The sequence below is a fragment of the Catharus ustulatus genome, chromosome 1, assembly GCF_009819885.2.
Source record: "Catharus ustulatus isolate bCatUst1 chromosome 1, bCatUst1.pri.v2, whole genome shotgun sequence".
Classification (NCBI taxonomy): Eukaryota; Metazoa; Chordata; class Aves; order Passeriformes; family Turdidae; genus Catharus; species Catharus ustulatus.
This window is the reverse complement of record NC_046221.1, coordinates 21360196-21386303: the sequence shown is the minus strand read 5'-3', so window position 1 is coordinate 21386303 and position 26108 is coordinate 21360196. Positions and strand designations below refer to the sequence as shown.

Sequence of the window (26108 nt, the reverse complement as noted above, 5' to 3'; positions counted from 1 at the left end):
ACAGCATGATCAATAAAGGGTTTCCCTGGAGGATTAATTTTTCTTCTTTTACCCTTTTTGAATGAATTATCTCTGCAGTGTGTTTTTATGCTCTAGAGTTCCTATTTATTCAACTTGTGGGTTATACTGTGCACGTGCTCAAATGATACTCTCACTTCCCATTTCCCAACAGCATGTGCAAATGCTTATGTTTGCAATGGCCCTTGCACAAATAGTGCCTAAATTACATACTGCCTCTTTTTTCCTTTCTGTGCTTATTATATTTCTGAAGAAAGAGCAATAGCAATCTGGGGCCTTCAGTCACAAAATTTTATTACAGCAAACTGGAATTTTTTGTCTTCAAGTCAAGCCAGAAGAAGAACTCACATACAGCATGATATTGAAGCAGCTCTTGTTTGTACCTGAAATTTTGTCTGGTTTTTCAGTCACATCAGAATCCTAGGACCATAGAATTTTTGTACTGGAGAAGACCCGTAAGGTCACTGTGTCCATCCTTAACCTAACACTGCCAAGCCCATCACTAAATCATGTCCCTAAGCAGCACATCTAACATGTCTTTTACATACCTGCAGGGATGGTGACTCCACAACTTCCCTGGGCAGCCCAGCTGGCCTAATGAATGCTGTAGTGTTTTACTGTTACCACAGCCCTCCAAAAGGGGCTTGCTTCAAAGAAGAAAAATACTGCATTTAAGCTTGTGTAAACCTTATTAATTGTTCTGAGTAAAACTAAAACATGGCATGGTTTTTCTATCTTCTCTATCACCTGAGAAATTGAGCCCTGAGCTGAAGATTTCAGTCTGGAAGAGATCACTCAGTCTCAGAGGTCCTGCTCCCTGGGGTCCCAGTGCAGTGGCTCAGCTGTTTCCATAGCTACCCAGGTGGCAGTGGCTTTCACAGCCTCTATACGCTGGGAAAACCCACCTGTTTTGGGGACCTATGCATCCTCTGGATATGGACCCCTGAGAGCACTTTCCCCTAGGTCACCCAGACCTGATGTTGCAACTATTGGTCTGCTCTCTTCCTCATACACCTTTGGAAAGAGAAGAAAAGCTAATGAAGCTCAAGCACTGCAAGTATTTGGTCCTTATTTTGTGTCTACTGTTAAACAATGGACAGAGTTTACAAGTGTCCCAAATGGAAAAGGAACACTGGCTTCAGTGCTCCTTCTGGTCATGACATGATTGAGGTGGACAAAAGCACAGGCATGATTTAACCCAAACTGTAATTTCTACAAAACCTACTGACATCAAGCTCTGCTTTAGTGCAGACCTGGCAAAATAAAGAACTCCTTTTCTTCTTCTTCTTCTTCTTTTTTTTCTTTTTTAATAATAGTAAACTACTTCTCATTGATTCTGAACTATGCAATACGGGTATTTTTGTTTGTGATGTTACTGACAGTTGTCACTGCTGTTTGTATAGCTGAGAGGTTTGGGGGGTAAGGGTGGTGGGTTGATTCCCCAATTCCATGAACCATTTAATCTGGAAACCAATTAAATATTTCTAGAAAGACTACAGCCTGGTTTTCAGACTTGGAAAAGTGGATACAAATGCCAGATACATTACACAAGGTTATATGTCACCTAAATTGTGAACCAAGTGTCATATGTACAGACTGCCAGCTGCTGACTTGTTTTCATTGTTCACTATGCATTTGGTCTGAACGAGGCAGTCCCATTACTTTATGTTTACAAGCCTCTGTTTTGTAGCAGGTTGAAGTCAAGGATGTAAAAATCAAAAATATAGTATCATACTTTGCTTTGGACATAGTGAAGATTACTTTAAAGAGAAGCTCATTCTGCATGTGTAAAAATGCAGATTGAATATGGTTTTACTTTGTACCTACCCAAGTTTTAATACTGCTTGTATATTTTAAAACACAAAAGATGTAGAAGTGCAGGCCTTATGTAAAATTCATCACAAATTTTCAAAACAGGTTGGATAAGGCCAGTGACAAATGATGTTCCATAAAGCATTGCAGGACTATTTTTAACATAGCTCTCATACATAATTTCTTCTGCACTGACTTCCCAGCAATATGAACATGTTGAAATACAAGGCATTAGAAATGACAGGCCTTCATGTCTCCACTTAATCTTTGCAGGACCCCTACTCACTTGACTTCATATGAGAAGCAAATAAAAACCAAGTGATGTGGACAACTGGAACCATCACAGCAGCCTAGCTCCAGTCATCTATTTGTATTAATCACTACTGCATATCCCTGGTGAGTGGATGTTAATTCAAAAGATCCCTAGCATTTCACTTGCATCACTGTCTGTATCTTTACATTCTCTTATTGGGCAGTAATTTGCCTTTAGTTGAGATCCTAAAGGTTGTGTCCTCCCCACACCAATATCTGCAGTCATTGTGGACTCTAACCCTCAGATCTAGTATTCTCAAAATGCCATTTTTTGGTTTTTTAGGGGTTTTTGGGTGGTTTTTAAAACCAAAACTTCATTTCTCCATTGCTTTCATAAAAGAACAACTTTTTTTTACCTCCTACCTCTCTAAAGTTGTTTACTTTGGCTCCCTCCTCATTTTTCATCCACTACCTCCCCTTTTGTCCTTCACTGTAAGATAGATGATAAACGGCCCATGCATCAGTGTGCATTGCCTTTCACTCCCAGTCTTGCCCACTCACTTTCTGCATCACAGGAATATCTGAGATCTGAATAAAAGCTGGGATCCACCTCCCCCAGGCCAAATTAAAGGCAGGCACACAAGAATCCATTTGTAGGTATCATGCGGCAGTGCTGGCCCCAGCCTGTTACAAATGGGAACAAGGAAGAGTCAAAGTAGAACAGGCAGCAATGAAAAGAGTAAGTCCTTCTCCAGAAAAGTTTGAGGTCCTTTTCCTGACTTCAGGTTACATGTCTCCACAATTCATTGGGTGACTTTGCTTCAGCTTTGGCTATGTGTCAGGGCTAGAGGAGTTCTGTCCCCTGTGCCTTTGCTAGTCATGTTGCCAGCATGTTCACCCTTCCACAGAATGGAATAGTAGCACACTGGATGCTGTGAGCCTTAGGTAAATAAGACACTTTTTAGACCCTCGGTGATGGATTCTGAAGGGGAATTCTTCATCAGAAAAAATTCTTTACTGAAAGGGTTAAAAAGCATTGGAATGAAACGGCCCAGTAATGTGGCATAGCACTTCGTGCCAAGATTTGGTTGACACGGTGGTGTACAGTCAAAGGTTGGACTCGATGATCTTGGTAGTCTTTTGCAACCTAAATTATTCTATGATTCTAAGTTGGCGTTAGTTGTGTTTTCATTTCATACTCTGGACCTGCACTCTCTTCCAGAACCAGTCACTGCCATCCTGTGTGAAGACACGTGGAAGTGCCTCTTCAAACCTTCCTATTTGCACTGAAGGGCAGATTAGAAAATACTGCCTCTTGCAAGCCCAAGCACTCAGCGCGAACTCCCACCCCTCCGCGCCTCCCCAAAATGACTCAGTGGATTGCAGCCTCCTCCCCGTGTAAACTGGGGGTACGCACAAGGACAGGCAGGATGCTCACAGCCACCGACTCTCATTCGCACTGGGAGCCAAGACTGACACAAAGCACGGCCGCCCCTCGCTCCGCGGGGGAATTCCTGGGGCCGGGCAGCGGGCGGAGCGGGTCCCCGCAGGGAGGCACAGGGACACCGCTCCGCTCTCCCGCCCGGCACCCCGAGCTCCCCAGGACCCGCCACCCCCAGCCTGCTCCGCCACTCGCTCCCGTCCCCGGGAAGTCCCGCCCCGCTCGGGGCGGTCGCGGCTCGGTGCCAGCCGGGGCCCTGCGGGGTGCGGTGCAGCCGGCGGAGGGTCCGGCCCGCGCGGTGAGCGGCGCGGTCTGGGGGGCGCCGGCAGGGCCGCTCCGCCACCTCCCGCAGCCGGGCCGGGCGCGCCCTTGCTGCCCTCGGCCCCACAGGGCGCCCGGGCCGGGAAACTTCGCCCGAGTTGGGGGGCGAGAGCGGCTTTCGCTCGCTCCGCTGCTGGCCCGGGAAGGCCCGAGGCGGGACAGCGGGAGGCGGCTGGCGGTGCTCGGCGCTGGGGCGGGCGGGGAGCGCAGGGCTGTAGGGTCAGGGCTGTGCCGGGCTCGGGCCGCGGGTCAGGGCTGTGCCGGGCCCGGCCCGCGGGGCGAGGGGCTGGCATGGCCGGGACAGGGAGCTGGGTCGGGCAGGGCTCCTCGAGGCACGTCTGGAGCGTGAGGGGACGAGCAGCTCCTCTCTGCAAAAGCGCTTTACAGCACCGGATGATAGTTACCCACAGAGTAAGCCCCGAGCTCAGGCGGCTTCACTGTGTGAGTGCGGCTACGCTGCTATTATTAGTGCTGGTATTTAATATTTGTACAGCCGTAACAAGTTAAATATTGGAACTACATCCTCTCTAGTACTCCTCGCCCGTCAGTTCCCGAGGGTGTCTCTGTGAAGGAACAAATGCCTCAATCCAAAACTGGGACCTTCAGAGCCTGCCTTCAGCTGCCTCTCCATCTGGAAGCACCAGCAGCCCTGTGCAAGATGCTTCCAGGGTTGCTTAAGCTTGTCAAGGCTCAACAGCAGAGCTCCAGACTTGCCCGTGTGCCTGTTGGAATTCCTGCACCGTGCGTGTTCCCGTGGCCTGGGGCTTGCTGCCTGTCCCCAGATCCCTGTTGGGACAGGTTCCTTGCTCCTCTGGCACTGGCTCGGGAAGCTGCAGAAGGGAGGCCGAATGTGAGCCGGGGAGGTTCAGCTCCCCCTGCCAAATGTGCTTCAGAACGGTGGAAAATCCACTGCTGGGCGGTGGCCTTGGGTTTTGGCAGCCCCTCTGAAGCAGGTCTTGTGTTGTGGTTAGTTTGGTCTTAAGTTGAAGCACACAGATCCTGTTGCCTGTGTGGTGAGGAACTCTGAGGAGCCTAGCAAGTAGTAGAATGTATGATCTCTGAGATACCTGTAAACATGATTCTTTTTTTTTTTTTTCAGGTCTCTGTTGTTAAGGGTGGTATCTTCTGTACACTAGAGGCTTGTGACAGTTCTTGAATGAAACAAATTTTTAGCTGGAGGTCACTTACTTTTGGGAAATTTTGTTTTTACTTGTCTGGAATTCCCTTCTGCTTTATACTGGATACAATATTCAACATCTTCAGTCATAATGTGTTCTGTAGTGCTTAAAGGTTGTTGCCTTCTTTCTGCTGGGGGCTGTGTTTCAGTGATGGGTGAAGCAATGCTTCTAATAAGTAGTTTTGTATCATTTTGTCAGGTACTTTGGGGTTGTTGTATGAAAGACTACATAAGTGTCATTTATTATTATGAATGCCTCTTATGTTTTGGAAGTTAACATACATAATATTTGCCATCCTGTCACCATCATCACATTCATTTTCATAGTTATAATCAAAGGTGGCAACAATGGCATTCAGATGCTTAATTATATTTCATGTAGGTGACCAGTGCTAACTTATTAAATTAGTGCATGGTGCAGCAGGAACAAGTGTCACATCTTCCCTCTGTGGTTAGGGAGCCATCAGCTTGCTTCTCACACATAAAAATCAGTATATAGTGAAGCATATGGCACCAGTGAGTTCTGTGTTTATTAAAGGACTATGCCTCTGAACATTCTGTGAATTTTTTTTCTTATTTCACTTGATGTAGACCTAAAATGTTTTTCCCATCTTTCAGGACTTGAAACACTGAACAAATTCAATTTTTTAGTCAGATGATACCAAGACTTCTTAAGGTTCCTGAAAACAGTGAGGCTTCTGCTTGCATCAGACTGGCCACCTGTCTGGTAAGAGGGAATTAGAGATCCATCTAGACTGTGGAAACCTAAGGTTCAAGTCTCTGGTTTGATTCAGAACAGTTTTGAATTCTTTTACATTTTTTACGTTTCTGAGAAATTGGATTGCCAGCTGTATTGGAAGGGAAGGGGAGTATCCCATCCCTTTAGTTCTAAGAAGAAATTACATCTCAAAAATGGTGGAGTAGGTTTTCTGCTTCAAAGTCATTGTTCTGGTCACAAATTAAAAAGCTTCCTCAGAATTTTCTAAGCAGTGGCCATGTCTTTGGTCAGATAGTAATGTGTATATTGGTAAAAATTGGCTATCCTGACAATAGCTGGGATATGTTTCACAAGTACTTAACTACGCAGATAAAAAGGAAGTTAGAAGAAACACCACCACCACCATCTCTTAGATGACAGCTTTAAGCAAATCACAGTTTTTTACTTGGATTTCAGAAGTGTAGAATCACTCTTCTCAAAGATATCCTGAAGCCCTACTTTTGTGTAGCCGAGCCACGGGGTTTTTCTTGAAGTAACTTCTCTGGAGGAGGTTGGATCAAAGAATGGTGTGTTACCTGCTGAACTACTCCCTTTTCTTGCTCTTCTGGGATCTCACCTCTTTCCTCAAAGTGTAAAAGGAGAATTGTTTTTATCCCACAGTTGTCTTTGCCCTGTCCAGAGTCACTACAGTGAGGATTAGGGATCAAATGAAAGGAATGAACCTCTTTTTTTACTGTGTTTATGTACCTTTTGGCAGATGGGTAGTTTTTCAGATAGGTCTGGAAATCTTCAACTGGTTTTCATGCTTGAACTCTGGTGTTCTGTAAGCTTTATTGTAGGACTTTGTTCTTTGTTATTCACTTTAGACTGGGTAGCCAGCATTTTTTGAAAAACGGGTAATAGTTTCCAGGACAAAATTACTGAGTTTGTATCTTTCAGAAATTCTGTAATGCAAAAAAGCAAAACAGTGGCAGGGTTCTGTGTCCAGTTCTGGTTAAGACTGAAGATTCATAACACCTGGAAAAGAAATAGGATATGTGGGAGACCTGACAATTTTGTCAGCTTGTGTGTTGGTTGTTCCTAGAATTCCATTGTTGTACCCAGGTGGGGGTAAGAGCTTAGAAACAACAGAAGTTGTATAAGCAAGAGGTGGACCACTGACCAAGCATGCAGACTGTAAAGGCAGTCTCTGAGGTAAAATATATTCCTTGAGCAACAGCCATCAGCTTTGAGCTTTCCCTTGACTTCCATTAACTTTTTTTGTGTGGGTTCCTTTCTTTATAGAGATGTGGACCTCGAGAAGGACATAGAGCTTCCATTTCCTGACACAGTCACAGAGGACAGTCACAGTCCAAAGGTTTTCTCAGGGTATTTTTTCCCATTAAGTTTTCAGATTGGCTGCAAATTTTGTGATACAGTTGTTTGCAGTAGTGGGACATTGAATTTAGTTCTGTGCATCTAAGCTCATCACTCCCTAGTAAAGAAGGTGGTTTTCTGGAAGCCTCTGCTTATTGCAGTTGCTGCAGTCTGTGATATTGAATGAGACACTAAACCCAATCCCCATGCTCTTTTCCACCGTGCATGGCTTTACTATGGATCAGTGACTGATGTGCTCTGAGGTAAAGCTGACACTGGGTTTCATTCATCTGAATTTTTCTAGATGGTAATGTTCCGTCTTGATGAAGAGGTAGTAATGCATGTCACTCATCCATTGTTTAGATTTGTGTGGTGCATTTCTGCATGTAAAGATCATAGAGTGATTGGGTGTGGCTCTGTAGGACTGTACCCAGCATGCTTACTAAGATGTTTAAGCTCATATGAAAATATGTGTATGCTACCTTAAGTAGAGAGAAGGCCAGTGAAAGTCAATGAGAATAACAGCAAAGAGTGGAGTTAGATGTATGCTTGTTTCAAAGTTGAAATATAGAGGGAATGAAGGCTGGATATGCATTCCTGAAAAGGAAACTTTTTTCCGTACATCTTGTTGTCTTAGCAAGAAAGAGGGTATGTGCTTGTGCCCCAGAACCCTCAAGAAGCAAATGTGAGTCCATTAAGTCTTAAGAATATGAATGTATGTATCAGCATGCAGGACTTAGCCCGTATTTGCATATAGCATAATGTGACTTCAGTTCTGATTTTTGGCCTAAAAACACTATGTGTGCATGTAAAATATAATTAATGTAATGTTTGACCCTGGAGGAGAATTTTTATCTGACCTTTTATCAGGAGTAATTTTGGAAGCTACCCAAAATGTAAAATCCCCTGAAGTTCTTCTAAAGAGATGTTAATGAAAAAACACTTAAGGGTATGCTGGTCTCAGATCTCTCTGAGGAAGAGAAACTTCAATGTGACTTTGCTCAGAGAAGCCTAGATGTTGAGACTGTTATCTGCACAGAAATAAGGTAAAATAAAAGTCTGACTATTCTGGTCACAACAGCTAAACTTTAACCAAATTGGTAAAAACTTGGGCAAAGTTCTGTATACGAAGTGACTTGGACAGTGCTTCCTGGGGCAAATCACACTGCTTGCTTTGGTCCCCAAGGCTTCTCCACCCTACAGGACTGGTACAAGACACTGCGCTTGTCCTGGTGTGGCAGTTCAACTGTAAGGAAGCAATCTTGATTTGGATATGCCTGGCTTAAAGCCTGGCTTGAGCTAGAACATGACCTTCAAACCATGAAAAGCTGGAAGGTCTGTCTGCCATGAGCTGAGCCACAGAGGGAAGATGCTGTAAGAATTTTCTCTTTCCTTTCAGGTGAACATTTAAAAACTTCTCGCTTACCCAGCTCCTTATCTGAGTGTGTTTTTCAGAGGTTCTGAGGGCAGGGGCTCGATATATTGGCCTTTCCTATATGTCTGCTGGTGTTTATATTTCTCTTAAAATTGATGTGACTTTGCTTTTAGATTGTAGAACATTGACAGTGCTACTCAAGCAATGTAGCTGCTGTGGAGTGTGTGTACCTGCATATTTTGTTGGGACTTCTCTCTATCGTAGTTAGATTATATAAGGCTTGGCTAAAACTCTCCTAATTCTTTTTCATAGCACATACTGTAACTTTATATAAAGTCTTACTTTTAGTATTCCTTCTCACTTCTGTAGTGTAAAGGTTTTTTGTAGTGTAAAACCATTTATAGAAAGTTTAGTGAAAAGCAATATTTAGCATTTTCTTGAAGCATACTTCAAGGAAGTGTGTTTCTGAATGGTTTGGGGACCAGAGGTAGGTTACTGAAGGCCACAACATTAACCCACTCTTCTGAGTATTTCCAAAATAGCATGTTTCATGAAAAAATGTGGCAAGGTAGAGTAGATGGTGCTTTTTAAATAATCCCCCCAAGAGTTCCCTAGGCTTTGAGTTTGTTGGCCAATTTCTACTCAGTCAAGTGCTTACACATCTGAAATGATGAGGTTTGTATGCATGCTGCATGAAGACAGAGCCACCCAAAGTTGTGAAAGTGCAGGTGCCCCACAAAGGGAAGAGCTGCAGCATATTCTCCGGGGGGGTTAGGCAGGATTTTGTGTGGGAGAGAGGCATCCTAAGTGTTCCCTTCCTCTCTCATAAGAGTTTTATTCAAGGCATGAAAAATCTCCCATGTGACATCGTTCCTTAGCATACAAAGCCTTGAGTCAGCTTGAAGTTCAGCAAATCATGATGCCCACTTAGCTCCATTTTGGGAGAGGAAAAAGACCAACACTACTTCTGAACAGTGTCAATTCTGAAGACAGAGAAGAATATTTATGACTTTAAATGAAAATAATCAGTCACCTTCAGAGCAGCATACCTTCAATTTGTACAGAAGAGACAGGAGTTTGCCAGAAACTTCAATCTTTGCAGTACTTCTACTAATTTTCAAATTCTGTTTCTTGGGCAGAATAAATCAAAAGCAATATAAGATGGGTTGTTATCTCATGTAACACAAACTAGTGATGGTGTGAGAGTGCTTGTGTAGGAGTACAGTGCCATGGGTCTTGGACACCTTTACAGTGGCTGGTGCACAGGAAGTTGCTGGACTAAATGTTGAGTGAGTTTGTATCTGTCCTGGAGCAAATGCCAGTTCTGTCCTCCTGCTGCACTCAGCCACCCAGCTGTGGCAAGCTCAGCTCCACAGCCCCTGTAGCTATGCTTCCCTGACAACATTCATGAGCAAAAAAAGCCATGCTTACTGAAATCTGTGTCTGAGGGAGTGCTGGGTTTCAGGGATGTTTGCACTGAATTAACATTCATTAATATATTTTTGAAGAAGGTAAAGTAGATCTGACATCCAGCCACTGGAAAGGTTAGAAATCTTGCTTGTCTGGTGGGGAACAGGAAGAGCTGTGCAGGCAGAATTGAGTTCCTTCCTTTCTGTAAACCTCTACAGGGTTAGCAGAAATATGAGGGAAGAGGAAAATAAGTTAATTTTTAAAATTCTTCCTGACATAGTCTACACATGTTCTCTTACCCTCTGCCTCTCCTCTTCCTTTGTCTTACTAACTTTTACTCTTGTCACAAAATGTTTACATGTGGGGAACGATGAGATAACACAGCATAGACTAACTAATAGTAATTTCCTACAGACGTGTCACATATTTCTAATTAGTGGCTTTTCCATGCTCTGTAGGGGTTGCTCAGACTAGGATTGAGTACTCAAAACATTTCCTCCATCTGTAAACATATAATGAGCCTGTGCTATATCACATTTTCCAGGGCTGTGTGGTTATAAAGGAAAGACACACTTGAAATGCTCTTGATGCAGCCAGGGCAGCCCTTGTTTCTAAACAGCAGCTGTATTTAACTTTTTCTCGATACTGTTAATACCCATTGAGCCATTCTTTCTGCCTTTTTTTTTGTAAATTTTATGTCACAGCAATGTGGATTTAATGTTGCTCTAATCTCACATTGTAATGTAACCACAATGAAGTGATTCTCACACCGGTCTACAGAGAATCTGTGCTAATGCCATTAAAATGTGCTTACCGAATCAAAACAAATGCAGAATTAGCATATGGAAACTGTGTTTATGTGATTATAATGTTTCAGCAATATGAGATTACTGTAGGAAGCAACTAATCCAAACCTAGGGGGACTTCCCATTACAAGGCCGTTAAAATGACACGATGACTGAAGCGCACGTTTCAGATGGGAAAAGCGGAAACATAAATCTTGTCATCAGTATTCAGGCAAAACATCTATTGAACTCGGTGGAGTTTTTACCAGAGCCACGAATGCAGCACCATGACCTTAGTAGCAAGTCTCTTTTCTCTTAACAATACCTCTAGGAAAAATATTTATTTCACCAGGATTTGATAGTTGGCCAGTGGTGAGAGTTGTATTTTATGGACTATACAGTTGGTGGGTATAAGATTTGCCCAGAGTTTATTGCAAAAATGATAAGGTATTGTTTCATGGCTTTTGTGAAATAATACAGGTTTTGGTTATATCTTAAAGCAATTTTCTCATTTTTTAGTCTGAATTTGTAATTTTCAGAAATAAATATAATTTATTTATCTCTTTATATGGCACTCAGAGCTGAGAAGTCTTGGTCTGTGCAGGAGCTCCTTGGTAATACCACCACATAAATTCGTAATTTTCAAAACCAAAGTAGCTGTTATTGCCAGATATGAAACTACCTATTTATCATCTATTACAGGAATCAGCACATTTTCCCATCTCCTCAGACTGGGTTAAGATTGAGGAAATAAAATTCACATATCCTATACGGAGCCATCTGAAATATATTTTTCTTGTCCTGGATTGTTTCTTGGCTTGCTCCTTAGTCCATGGAAGGAGGGTAACACTGCAGAAAGTGACTTGTCCTGACCTTCTACAGGCATTCAAAATAAGCTGGATGAGTTGCCTATAGATATTTCCTTCCATCTCCACTGCAAAAATGGTCTAGATGGTTGTTCTGTAGTAGACATATATTGTTTAAATGGCTGAATGAGGTGATATGAATGCAGTCCTTGGTGTATGAAAGAAGAAACATTTTTGAAAGAAAGTTCTGTGTAAAACACAGCATGCAAATCATAAGAAAACCACACAAACAGTGATTCCTTTAGTAACATGTACATGCTTAAATTAAGTAGGAATCCTTATTCCATTTGAAAACTATTTGCACCTGAAATCTGTTTACAAAAAACACCTAATTCTGGTTCCATCAAGTAAATCTAATTATGAACCATGTATCATAGCATAATCAGGGCAGGCTCTTTATGTGAATAACAGTAGGAAAGATACCAGGACAGTGGTTTAAAAAATTATTCCAGTCATAAGTTGTTGACTGTCTTTATTTTTTATAGTTCTTTTATTAAGAGTGGTGGATTTCTAAAACCGTGTTAGTAAGCAAGAGCAGGCATTAATATTAATATATTTTTATGAAGATGAAATTGGGCCTACTTGAAGTGCTGTTTGTGTAGGTTTTGATTTTTTGTGATGGTTATATTTATAAAAATCCTTGGCCTCAGTCTAAAGGTTCTGTAAATTCTGTATGTGAGCTGTAATCTGAAATCTAGAGTTTAAAAATCAACAGGTTAGTGTCTGCTACAAGAGAAACCTGGCACAGGAACTGGTAATTGATTTGTGTCAAGCTTTATCAAAAGAAATTAAATATTTGTATATTTAATTGTATATAGGTTCAGTTTGCTAACTTAATAAACGGATTGGAAAATTGTCAGTGAACATGGGGAAAGAGAAGTGCAAATCCAATGTAGTTACCACTCTGTGCTGTCAGGGTTTTACTGAATGCCAGAATGTAGATATTTAAGATTAAAAAAAAGGGGGGTGGGGGGCAAAAAAATAAAGCAAAGGTATTGCTTTGAATTATGTCAGTTGCTTTGCTGTGCATATTAGAATGACTCAGATCATTGAACTTTCTCCGAAATAGTGGGTTGTTCTAGATAGAGCACCAGCCTTCTTCAAGGATGGAATTAATGACTGCTTAATTGAATTGCAGCTAGGAGCAGTTTCTGACTAAGACAGGTATTTTGCTTTTAATTATTTGCTCAAGAATAATATTTTCTGAAATCATGCACTTGTTAATTTGTTTGGAAGAAAAATAAATCATCGTATTAATCAGCCAGCAGTCTGTTCTATGAAAGCAATTATTCTTCTGCTTTCTCAAACAAGTTAACATGCTAGTTCAGGAACAAAATTCCTAAAAGAATAGTTCTTCCTAGGTCTGCTTTTACACACAGCAAATAAACATAGTAAGTCAGTAATTTCTCTTTTTTATGGATGGCCAACTCTTCATATTACAATGATCACCAGCATGATAGACCATTGGGCAGGCAATAGCTGGCTTTTCCAGCGGCTGAGTCACTTCTGTGCATTGGTGCTCTGACAGTGACTGCTTCTCATGAGATCAAAGTATCCCCAAAGAAATCTTGATGTTCCTGTGCCCTTTGATATGTAGAGTTCAGTGCCCTTCAGATTTCAGTTTTTCTGTCATCCTGGTAGATTAACTTTAGCAGTTAAAAGGGAAATGTCCTCTGAGGGCTTTACCAGTAACAAACCCATGTTTATGACATTATTCACTAAAAGGGATGCAGAAATGGGAAAGACCTCTCTCTTTAATCAATAATGCATGCTCTAGTTAGTCCTTTCCTCTGGACATGATTAAACATGTATTTTGTTTCATAACTGATGATTTTGGTTGACTAGGGATTTTAACTATATATCCTCAAGCTTTTGTGACTAGCATCTAGAAGATCTAACATGAACTGGTTAGTCAGGACTACCCCCACTCCCCAAAGGGAAAAAACCAAAAATACCACTGGGGAGAGCTGCAGTTAATTCTAGCTGGTGGTGAGTTAGGCCAAACTGGCACAGGGCCTTTGACATGAACCAACTGCAGACTGTAGCCTCAGTGTTTGTCATGGCTTGTTTGAGGTTTTGGGAAGTAACATTGTTTCATTGAAGTTAAAGATTAATTAAAAAGTGTCTGAGATGCCGAACCACATATAAATTTTTAGATTAAGGTCTGTTCTACTGTTCTTAACTGTTCTTAAATATTTTCCCACTGAAGCACTTTGGCTTCTCCATCGCTGTTTGTGGGCCGTGCTGTATCTTTGGCAGCTGTTGTCAGCCTTAGAGGAGTGGTCCTGGCTGTTCCAGACCTCCAGAATGCAGCTGGTAGGAGAACCTGAGCCCTGCTGAAGCCAGAGGTGCAGGTTATCACCCCCACCCCTGCATTCCACAGAGAGGGGCAGACAAGGTGCCCAAACACAGCTTCCTCAGCATGTGAGTGGGACACTGAGTTTTGGAGGCCACAGATAAATATACTGAACATACCAGTAAGGAATATTCAGCCTTGGTGCCAAGTGTGTTCATCTGGTGGCTGAAGCTGACAAAATTTGACAGCTGCTGAAGAGCAAAGAATCCTAAATGAACATACAGTGGTTTTATTAAATAGGAAACATTTATCTTAATGTGATGCTGACTGCAGCACAATAAATGATGACAATTTCCATGTACTGGAATGTGATGTATTTATGTTGCTGGAGTACTGATACAAGCACAGTTGAGTAAAATAAATTCCTTGTTTTTCATATTGACCACCCTGCTGTGAGCAGCTCTTGGAAACATCCCAGTGAATACACACAGAGTGTAGGTACATGTGCCAGAGGGAGGAGGGATTTCAGAAATTGCCTGAGAAAACGCTGCTCTTTCTGAAATGTTTTTGTTTCCTTTCTTCTTCCTTCCCAGATTCCTTTAGGATCTTTTTTTTCCCCTTTGTTAAAGAAAAATGCCTTCCTTGAGTGGAAAAGTGCAGACTGTCTTGGGCCCTGTGGAGCCAGACTGTCTTGGCTACACATTGACTCATGAACACTTGACTATGAACTACAGCAGCTGCTTTTGTCCACCTTCTCCAGGCCAAGAGCCTTTGTCTAATGGACCCATTGAGATGAAGAACTTGTTTTGGATTAAGCAAAATCCTTACAGCCATAAAGAAAACCTTCTTTTGTATCAGGAAACAGATGCTGTGAGGGAGGAGCTGCTGCATTTTAAAGCAGCAGGTGGTGGGACCATAGTGGAGAACACAACTACAGGAATTGCCCGGGATGTGAATACTTTGAAGAAACTAGCTGAAGAAACTGGAGTTCATATTATTGCTGGTGCTGGGTTTTATGTGGATTCCACTCATTCTTCTCAAACACAGGCTATGACAGTGGAGCAGGTAAGTCTTAACCATTCCTTCAGTGCCTCTGTCCTATGAGTTATCCTTGGCTAAGCCAAAGTTGAAGAGAAGTTCCAGTGAATTAGATGAAATACAGAGGTGCTCAGCGCTATAAACGGGAACAGCATTACTGCTTGTTTGTAATAGCTGGAGCAGCACTACTTTCATGTGCTTGGGTTATCTGTCAGAATTTCCAGTTCTTAAGCTCCGTTTTCTCTGTGGGATTTGTTATAATGCAACAGTAAAAGGAAAATATTTCATGTGTGGACATTTGGTACATCACCAGCTATCTTGAGTTTTATACCATTTTTTAAGGGGGGCATTTATCCTTGCTACCTCTTTTGTCTCTTTTTCTGGCTAATTGCTTCCCAATGAGTTTACCCAGCATTCTTGTAAAAGACATAAATAATTGCTATATGTACAATTGTAGGACAATTGTAAATCACTGCTCTGCTCAGGCTTTGTATTATAGTTCTCTTCTCTATCATTTGTCCAGGCTTTTCAGGGCATAGTCTACATCAGCCTGTTTGTACAGTGACTGAGGCAATGTGTTAATAATCACTGAGGTCCCCAGGTATTCCTGTAACAATAAAAATTCATCTTTTATTAAGAAAATGTGATGATGAGGAGAAGAGGGAATGGAACTCTCCAAGGTAGGAGGATGTGAATGTGTATGAATAGAGCTGACAATTTTTTTTTTTAAATCTGTCACATTTTACGAAAGGGTCAAATTAATTTTAAAAATCAATGGTCAAAACTTGAGCAGTGCTGCCAACAAAACTGGACCCAAACTGGCCCAAACTTTATACAAGAGCACTGCTTTTCCTAAATGTTCTTCCATTGCTTGAAAGACAAATGGATACAAATAGCATAGACACAAATAGATTTCTCAAGGCAAAGATTTCTGTTCTGTGTTTGATGGACTGATGGAGACCCACAGATTTCCAGTACTCCACGCTTAGAAGGTAGGCCATCATCAGGGCCATTTTGTGCTCTCAATTCTGAATGTATGCTTAAGATACATGGCCTATTCTGGAAAATAAGAACTAAAGCTTTTATAACAAACTAGTTTTATTAAGATATTCTGATGGTTTTTCGCTGTGCATGATCTAAAGCAGGCTACAGTAATTTCAGGACTATAAGGTGCACCCCCCGGGAGTCAGCAAATTTCGCAACTTTGTAGATCATATAAGGCGCACCAGACTATAAGGCGCACTTCCAGGTTCGGACCAAAATTTTAGTCAAAAGGGTGCGCCTTATAGTTGTGAAATTACTGTAATTTTGATCCTGTAAACTTGTCAAATGAGCTTTGTTTTTGTAGCTCTGAAGTCAGCAGAACTCCTGTTGTTTCACATTGGCATTCCCATAAGCAGGTTTTGCCTTAAAGTTGTCTCTTCAGGATGATTGCCAGAGTTTCTCCCTTCCCCATCTGAATGACAAGGTTTCCTTATTCTCTGATCTCTTGTTTTGCAAAAATTACATTGAATTGTGTCTGGGGCCAATTCAGGAGTGCAAAGCAAAGGTTTTGGAATAAACTAACTTTTTTTTTTTTTTTAAAGAAAACTTAATGTCTGCCTAAATCAGAGTTCAAATTACATGTAGACCAGCTTTCTTGGCAAACCTGGACAAATGTGTGACTGGATACTGTTAAATTGATTTGCTTCTGTGTTTATTTTGGTCTTACTGAATGGCTAGCATAACTTTAGTTGACAGAAACCAGATTTTGACTACAGTGTTTTCACACACCCAGCTGTTAATTAAAGAAGTTCAGAAAGACCGTGGGAGTATAACTAGCCCAGTGTCCATAGGCCAAATTTGATGCTACTTAACACAAATAGTAATAGTAACCAAAAATTTCATTTTCCTGTTCTCTAGCTGACAGAGATTATTGTTGATGAGGTACTCAAAGGAGCAGATGGGACTAATATCAAGTGTGGTGTGGTGGGAGAAATAGGTTGCTCCTGGCCTTTGACTCCGAGTGAGCACAGAGTGCTTCAGGCAACAGCACAGGCTCAGGCCCAGCTTGGGTGCCCTGTTATCATCCATCCTGGCAGGAACAGTGACTCCCCTTTCCAGATTCTGCGCATTCTGCAGGAAGCTGGGGCTGATGCTTCAAAGACAGTCATGTCTCACCTCGACAGGTAAGGAGACTATTCTGCTGTGCTTCCTGCAGAGTTGCCACAACTCACTGGGATTTTTGCTGAGCTACACTGGGAAAAGTTGACATGGAGTGTTATCCTCAAGTTTACTGACTTAAAAATAAGTGCTTATATAGAGCTTGATTTGCCTCCAGCACTTCAGTCAAGATCAGCTTTTAGATTCACATTGATAAAAGATTTTGGTATTTTAAATGCTGTTTTTGAAAGCCTGGCAGAGGGATTAGAAATAACCATAGCCACATTTTAAAAATGGGAATTCCATGAATTTGTATCCCTGCATAAATCCCTGTATTTACAAAGCATTGGACACTGAGCAGCTCTCACTAAAGTGAGCTGGAAGTTGCTGAGCTTCCACTGTTTTTGAAAACTGGATCACTCTTAATGGCCTTGCCAACATCTCACAGAAGCTAATGGAGATTTTCTTGATTTGGCTGGAGTCTGGATCAAAGCAAAAAGCAGATTTTTAATGTTCTCCCACTAGACAGAGGAAATACTGCTTAAAAAAAAAAAAAAAAAAAAAAAAAGTTGGTTTTTGGATAGTTCACAGCACGGACCAGATAGTTAACTTTTCGTTTCCTCAAGAACAAAAACCAGGAGCTCCAAATGAAGCATGGAGAGAAATTGGGATGCTTTTCTGTCTCCAGCTTAGAAATACAGCCTCTCTTACCAAATCACTTTTATATGACCTTGTGTTGCTCATGGTGAGCTGGAGTATGTCCAAGCATTGATTAGTTTGGCCAGTTGCTGAATAATGGAGACTATTTCGGTCATATGATTCTCAGCAATTGGATTGTTTGCCCTCAGTGTGAATGTAATACAAGCAACAGCACTGTGCTCCAAATTTCTCTTGATTACAGGCTCTAAGAACTTGCAAATCGAGCTACAGGTGTTTGTCATTCACACAGAGCTCCTTGTTTTACTTGAGGATTTTAGGAGCATAAAATTAATGCCATGAAATTATATTTGAATATTTATAAATTACCCTCTTTTTGTGTTTAACTGCATTCCACTGTATCTATAGCTGTATTTTCCACCCCTTTTTGAGGAAGAATTGATGACTTAAATCTTTTCGTGAAAGAGGACAGAGCAAGATGCAGATATCAGAACTTATGTAGCCATTTTTATGCAACATAAACATGCAATTATGGCTTTTTGCCTCTTATACACTGTTGTAAATTATTGAATTAAGTAATTAACTGATGGAAATTAAGCAATTAAGTAGGAAAACAGAGGTGTATTTCAATAACAGCCGCTGATGCACAATATGACATTTCCTTTTATCTCTTTCTATCATTACTTTCACACATTCAGGTTGGCACTTGCTGTAACATAAACTACTGTGAAGTTTGACTTTGCAATGTGCATTTAACATTTTAAGTCTTCTCCAGTAAGAAAAATCCACGTGGGAGCATCCCAGTCCCTTAAATGTGAGATAAATTTGTACATAGCTCCGTATTTCATGTCTGCATTTTGCATAGACAGAATGGTAGTTTTCAGTGGATTTACAATTAAATGATAAAACTAAAATGCTAGCTACCATGTCTTGCAATGTAGCACCTTAGAACAAAAGATAGCAGGTATCCTAGTGAAACTACAGTGTACTAAAAGGCTGGAAGCAAAAGCTATTGAGCTTTGGCTTTAGCCATTTTTTAGGGGTTAAGGTTATAAAAGGAGATCAACGTCGTGATGAAACTCACTTGAGTAGCCTTTGTTAGAAGACACAACAACTATTATGAATTTGGGGCATCCTAATGGTTTGGTGTCTGTCCCTGTGGTATTTATGGCTGAGATCCAAATTACAAGGTGCTTCACCATGTCCCACCTCCTTTTCCATGAGCTCCATGAGGGCTGTTCAGGGATGGTGTTCCTCAAACACCCAATTCCAGCTCAGGGATCAGCAATTTGAACTGGGAACTGCTGATGTTACATCCCTGTGGCTCACAGTGGGACCCAGTGGCTGAAGAAACTAAGTTCTCTGGCTCTTCATTGGGGTAGAACACCCAAAATCTTGACACTAACAATAGTTTTCAAAAGAAACTGTTCTGGCTGTGATTTTGAAATAGATTGTTGGGTGGTTTTGCCACCTGCACTGGATTGGACACTCTTGGTGATTGTCTCCCTGTAAACCAAGCAGGACTGGATCTAAAATAATCTGTTCTTTTGCTCTGCACTTTGAAAACTCATTTGGTGATAAATGTTCAGTCTCTGGAAACTGTAACATTTATTTTAAAATAACATTTTTTATTAATTACAGTTGGCAAGTCTTACACTCCTGCTGATGGCAGGCTTGTTTGAACATGGATTTTCTCTCTCTCAACCCATCTGTTCCTCCTACTTGATCTGTTGTTAAGTCATAATATTGAAATTGTGACATCAGACGTTTCCATAGCAACAGACTGTGATGTAATTGTGTAAGGTAAAACTGCTTGGTGACATCAATATCTGCAATAACAAAAACTTCCCCAACCAACTATTGCCTTTTTGGTTAACTGTATTGCTCTTGTGGAAATTTGGTTTCTTCTTTAAAAAAAAGTGTGGTAACTCTAAAGATAAAATTGTATCATTTGAGTGTTTTCTGTTTTTCTTTGGGCAGCTTATACATTTGGTAAAAATGGTTCAAAGAAAACCCAAAATATTCCAGAGAGCTCTTATTTCCGTTGCTGTTCTTTTCAAAATGAGTGAAAGGTGTTAGAAGCTTTGTTCCTTCACTTTTCAAATCTGCTGCAAAGCCCATGTCCCAGATACTCACAGTGCCATTATGTATTTTGGTGAGAGCGTTTCCTTAAGGCGTTCTGGCCAGATCCCAGTGCAAACAGTGATATATTGCTGTTCTAATGGCAATCTAGAGACATCACTGTACAGAATAGAAACTAAAGACAAAGTTGTGTATTACCAGTGTGTGATGGATGAAACAAGCCCTGGATGAAGCTGTGTCCTGTAACCCTTTTGGGAAGGTAAATCTGTCTTGTGTAAGTAATCCATTGTCTTTTTTGGGTTTTTTTTTAGTATCACTATGAATTAACCTCCTCCTTAAATGTCCTTCCTTGTTAGGTTGTCAGTTGAGAGGGTTAATGATTTCAAAAGTAAGTAACTTTCCTGTTTCTGTTTAAAGATTGTCATAGAGGTTTTCATTATTTCATGGGGAAAGAGTTGGTTTTGTTTTGGTTTTTTAATGCATGAAATCCCAAATGAATGTAAGAAGGACAATGCTGTGTATCATCTTAAGTTGCATGTGTCAAACAGGAGTCTTGTTTTTCAGATGGGTTTTTTTAGAATTAAATCTTAGATTATTTGGTTTTTTCCTTGCAAGTAGGAGGTCACAAAATACCTGTCCTCATACCATAAGATGTTTTAGTCCTGTTACAGTGCTGACTCTGTGTTGTATATGTTCTGCAGGACCATATTTGATAAAAAGAAACTTCTTGAATTTGCTAAACTTGGATGTTACTTAGAGTATGACCTGTTTGGTACAGAATTCCTTCATTACCAGTTCCATCCAGATATTGACATGCCGAACGACAACGAAAGAATTGCAAGGTATCTGCTCCTGTGCAGTTCTAGCTATAGCATGGCTATTGATAAAAAAATATTATTGGTACTTGTTTTAAGACATCACAGAGTGATTCTGCTTGTTGTTCAAAATTGTCTTCTCTCATACTGAGGTAATGCCATTTTCCCCTGCTGCTGTCACACCATTAGAGTGGCATGTATCATTTCTTCTGTCTGAGAGGAGGATGTAGACTCATAGTGTTGTTGGAAGTTACTTGAGAAGATTTCATTCTCTGCCCTAATTCCATGCTGATCTGGTCGAATTTGTGTGGTCTGAAAAAAGGAGAAGGCTGGAAATACTGCATTTAATTTAGGATTAAGTACTTCAGTTTGAAACATAGTATTGGATACTTAGTGCTGTTACTGAACATCACCTGAGCCTGTTATATCTCCTCACTGGTTTGCTAACCCAGCAAAACTCATTGGTTGTTTTGGATGGATTTGTGCTTCCATTCTGAAAAACTGCCTTTTTTCTTCCAAGCATTTTATCATCTTTCCTCCCCATGTCCTTTTGCCCTTTCTCTGTTTTGAAGAATGTGATTCCTGTCTCCTCAGAACTCTCATTTTCCTCACACTCAATCACAATGTGAAAATATTGGCCCCACTGGCAGGATACCTCTTCTCTGCTTCTCATCAGCACCTGCAGTCTCAGCTCAGCTGCACAGCAAATCTGTTGTGCTGTGCTAACACAAAGTTTTGCCAAGGAGATACATTCTGTACAGAAACTGTCTGAGAGAAGGTAGGATCAGCTGGGAATGGACACCTCACTCTCCCACTCCATCTGGAGGTGTGATGCTGCCATGCTGGTTGTCCACAGTGTGTGTGAGCAGTTAAGTGGCAGGTGTTCTGAGGGGTGGGTTGCCATCCTGTCTGTGTCTTTTTTCCTTCCAGAGTCACAGACAGTTACTTCACTGTCCTTGATGAGAAAGATTTTATGATTGCTGGTCACTAATGAAGTAACTTCTAGCTTTCCCTTACATCTCAGACATAGCTTTCCTCCCCCTCATTGTCAGATTAATCTTGAAACTAATCTATTTTCAAACTGTTCTCTCCTAAGAGGGTGCTGTGGTTATTTTTCCACCCTCCCAAGCATTTGTTGCTGCTTTTCACACTAGAAATTGTTTCTCTCTTAACAGTGCTCTCAGTCTTGCACTCAGTATTTTAAACTGTTGCAAGGAATCCAGTTTTCGCATTTGGAATGAGTCAAGTTACTTTCTCTGCTGTGCCTCCTGCCCTCTCCTGGGCCATGGAAAGTCAGCATCTACAGAAGCACTGGGGAATATATAGAGGGGCTATTGGACTAGGCCTTGGTTAACAAGTGCGTGTTCAACCGTGGCAGAGTTTTCATTCCATCCATGATACTTGCTCAGCCATCGTTGTCTCTTCTAAAACTCTCTAGTTTCTGAGTATTTCTTGCAGCAGGCTGTTCATAAGAAGAAAAAATGAAAGGTTTGTCTTCTCTTTGCACAGTGTATGTGTATTTCAGTTATATCGATGTACCCACTGTGGAATAAGGATGGCTGGGGCAATTCCTTAAGGTTTTGTTTTGTCAGACAGTACCACAGCGGTAGAAATCAAATGGACCTCTAAATGAAAATGGAATGGAAAATACTTGTTCACATCTTTTCTGTTCAAAACACAAACTTCTGTACTCAGAATGTACCTACTTGACACAGTTTAGCTGTCTGTGTACTTCAGCAGTTTGGCTGCAGTCTACTGCCAGTGCAAGCAAAACTCTGGCTTTTGTTTTGGGGCAGTTTGGAGTCAGAAGCAGGTACTAACTAAATATAGAGGAATGAGCAAAAAGGAGCAATGGTTACAGAATGGAAAGGATTATATGCCTCCCAAACCCGTGAAATTAGTCCAGTATTAGAGGGGGTGATTCTAATAATATGTTTGGTCAGCAAAATCTTAGTCCCCCCCAGTGTCATTACTCTTACTTTCTTGTTGGCTTGTGGTCTCTCTGTATTCTAGGCTGGAGGAGATTGTTGTGGTAGTGTAAGACTATGGTTTATGTAGTGTTATGCACTGTATGGCACAATGTATGGTGGGTTTTTGAAGAACAATAACTTTTTACCAAATTCTATTCTCTTTGCCTTCTTTCCGCTGTCCATGCTGCTTAGATTCTGCTACATGTATCTTCTTGTAACTACTTGTGATAAAAACTGTCACTAAGGGCTTTCAGATACAGTGTGGGTACTTGTAAGGCTAGTTTTTTGTCTTCTTGCTGATCGAAGCATTGTCAGGAAGGTAAGGATTCGAATTTCTCAGTGCTGGCAAGTGATGAAACTGGACGCCTTAATGAGGAATGAGCACTTTCCAGGGCTGGTCTATCAATTCTGCCACTTCAATTCTGTAATCCTCTGTCAAACTAAGTGGAAGCTTACTGAGAAACTTAACAGTCATTCAATACAGCAGTGTAGATATCCATATGATATAAATGCTAAAAAATGAACTGATCAAGGGACTAAGGCTACCTCAATGAAACATAGAACAGAAGGACTTGTAGCAGTCCTGCTACAAGGGTGTGATAGAAGGATTATTTCTTTTTCCAGTTTGACTTGTCATTTTGCCAGGGTTGTTTAGCTGCACTGCCATATTAATTAATGCCTCATATTTCCTGGCATGTGCTAGTGCTGTGCCATGCCAGTCTTACTTAGCTTCTTTAATGAACATCTTTGAAATGTGTTTTGATGATAACTGTCTGTATGGAGTATGATACTGGCAACTTCAAGTTTTTATTAACCTGCTTTGCTAAATGGGATTCAACCAAAGATATGAAAGTATTTATGTAACCAAGGCAGGCTCCTTTAAAGACCTGTCACACACACTGTGTCTGGTCCTTAGCAAATGTAATGGGACCAGCTTTGTGACAGCAGCAAGAAGTAACCTGCTAAGAAGGAATTTATGTAGAAAATTATTATTTACTTATTTATATAAAACCTGTGTCCCATGCGTGGTGATGCTGAAGTTCTTGAATTCCTCTGTGGACTTAATGGGTCTGGAAATGCAAAGTCATGTGCCAAAAGGAAAGAGTTTTACTTCTCCATTTTGATGTGTGTGGTGTTTTCAGAGGTGGGGCATTTTTCATGCAATAAAAAAATGCATTTTCTTTGCAGGTAAATGTAAGGAGAATATCCTCTGAGCACCTAAGTATTTTCTGTTATAAGAAAGTCCAGTATTTCTGTAATGTAAGAAGTGTAAATCCTGGTGGGTTCTGTGCTGTTGCAGTGAGAACTTTCGCTGACAGGAACGCTTCTAACTTTTGCAGGATTCGTATGCTGATTGATGAAGGCTATGAAGATAGAATTCTGATGGCTCATGATGTGCACACCAAGAACAGGTTGATGAAATATGGAGGTCATGGATATTCACATATCTTAAAAAATATAGTTCCTAAAATGCTAATTAGAGGCATATCCCAAGATAAAATTGATAAAATACTCCTAGCAAATCCAAAGCAGTGGCTGACTTTTAAGTAGGAATAATGAATAAATATACATGATTTATAAGGAAGCTTGATAAAATTCAGATTTTGGTAGAGCAGTCATTAAAAAAAAATTTCCAAAAACCTGAAAATTATTAAGTACATGCAAATAAACTGATTATAACTTTTCTTTTTAATTAGAGCATCAAAATTGTGTACTGTTTCTACAGTTTTTCCCTTCTGAATGTTTGCTAATTAATGATTTACTGAATATGAGCCTACCTACAGAATCTTTTCAACTGAAATTTTAAAATAATTGTTTCAAAAGTATATTCTAATACTGTTACTGAATGTTACCTCCAAACCACTTTTAAAGATGCGTCACTTGGACTTGGAAGGAAATTATGGTTTTCAGTTAAATTTCCTATCTCCAGTGACTGATTTTAATCCTTGTAATACTGTCAATCTTCTCATTATCCTCATATTCTTCAGGTAATACTTAATGTAAAGCCTGGAAGTTTTAATTAGTTTCCATAGACCAGAGAAGGCAAGAGGAATCTCAAATAAATCTAAAAAGATAATGTTTCTTTCTAGATTAACAATTTACTTAATTGTAACTGAAAATGTAAAAAATACATGGAAAAATATATTTTTGAATAAAGGATTTTGATCACCTCTTAAACTGTGTGCAGAATTATTACAGATGTATTTTTCTAATTGCATTAGTTTTCTGTCATGAACTGGGAGTCTCACAGCAATCATGTAAAACTGGACACATACCAGCTTCTTTTTGTAAGGATGCAACACCAGCACTCAAGATATATTACATAATACAGTTTTAATGAGTTGTAATAGTTATAACAAAGGTTGTGATATAAGTCTTTACAAATCAGTATATCAAGATATGATGAAAAAGGAAGAAATTTTTGCCTTATATGTGGTTTTCACATGAAGTGTGTTCTTTGCTCTTGTCTAACTTTAACCAGGGCAGGTGATTTATCCAAAAAATGGTCTTATCCAATAGCAGTGGTAGCCTGGTTTCAGAAGCCCCTTCAAATTTGGCCATGTATGTCTCATAGTATTGAGCTTTACCAATAAACACTGTAGTAAGTGCATACTGCTGGTTGTGAATGATCTCTAGCTCTAGGTGCAGCACTGTTGGACACTACATAGGGAATTTCTAGCGACACTGCCTGGGAGTGCACTGGCCAGCAACAGCAACAGTGGAGCGGACAGACAAGTTAGGTACACATCTGTTATTAAAATAATTGCCTCATAGGAATTAAGCAGGAGTAACCACTGCAATGTACAGATAGAGGCTGGCACTTTGTCATAAGGTAAAAGCATGAACCGTCTGGTGAGATAATACACAAGCAGCTGGCAGCATGATGTCCCCTTGTAAACCCTGGATGAGTTTGCCTGGCGATCCTCTCAGTCAGCCTGGGCTCACTCAGCATTTGTTTTGAATTGGACAACTCAAAACAGAAGGAGTAACATGTTCTGTTTAAGAAAAGGTTCATTCATTCAAACGAGATTTTTAGGGAGATGTGAAAAATCTGTGTCAGACTTTTGCTGAGTAGCCAGCATGGGAGAGCTTTTTTGTCAGAGTGGCAGACACTTTGGAAATTTTAGTGCAGATAAATCTAAGTTTGTACCCTTAATACATTAGACAAGGTTGTTTGTGACAGAGTATATTAAATAGCAAGCTAGGAGTAGCCTCTGATACTCTAATGATTTATAGAAATGTTACCTTGATTTTGCCAAAAGGTTAAAAATAAATAATGTAACAGACTGTGCTAAAGAAATTTAATAATCTTGCTGAAATTTAGGTTTAGAATGAAATCTGGAAGTTTTAATCTGAGAGAAATGGCCTCCCGAAACCAAAACAAATAATAGATCCATTTTATGAATAAAAAATTCTGTGGACATTACTTCTATGACCGACTTTAAAGCATTTTTATAACTATATATCTGTGTTTAATTTAATTCTCCAAGCAATTAATCCTCTATATGGATTAAGCTTCTTTGAAACTTTATATATCTATATCTCTATCTATATGAATGAGAAAAATAGGTTTTAA

General features: G+C 40.4%; 1 protein-coding gene across 3 annotated transcripts; it reads left to right on the top strand.

The window, feature by feature from the left end:
- Nucleotides 1-3747: 3747 nt before the first annotated feature.
- Nucleotides 3748-24662, top strand: PTER (phosphotriesterase related). 3 transcript variants are annotated; one of them, XM_033060440.2, is made up of 6 exons: nucleotides 3798-3821; nucleotides 5640-5748; nucleotides 14421-14892; nucleotides 16768-17033; nucleotides 20448-20588; nucleotides 23872-24662. In XM_033060440.2, exons 3-6 carry the CDS (start codon nucleotides 14461-14463, stop codon nucleotides 24080-24082), a joined length of 1050 nt encoding a protein of 349 aa, XP_032916331.1. In that variant the 5' UTR covers nucleotides 3798-3821; nucleotides 5640-5748; nucleotides 14421-14460; the 3' UTR covers nucleotides 24083-24662. The 3 variants fall into 3 exon arrangements, with proteins under 3 accessions (XP_032916312.1, XP_032916331.1, XP_032916321.1); XM_033060430.2 differs by lacking the exon at nucleotides 3798-3821 and adding an exon at nucleotides 4951-5134; XM_033060421.2 differs by lacking the exon at nucleotides 5640-5748 and having other exon boundaries at nucleotides 3748-3821.
- The last annotated feature ends 1446 nt before the right edge of the window (nucleotides 24663-26108 follow it).

Coding starts and splice junctions, on each gene's coding strand:
- PTER (XM_033060421.2), top strand. CDS start 14,461: ATGCCTTCCTTGAGTGGAAAAGTGCAGACTGTCTTGGGCCCTGTGGAG. Junction 14,893..16,767: donor AGGCTATGACAGTGGAGCAG/GTAAGTCTTAAC, acceptor CCTGTTCTCTAG/CTGACAGAGATTATTGTTGA. Junction 17,034..20,447: donor GTCATGTCTCACCTCGACAG/GTAAGGAGACTA, acceptor TATGTTCTGCAG/GACCATATTTGATAAAAAGA.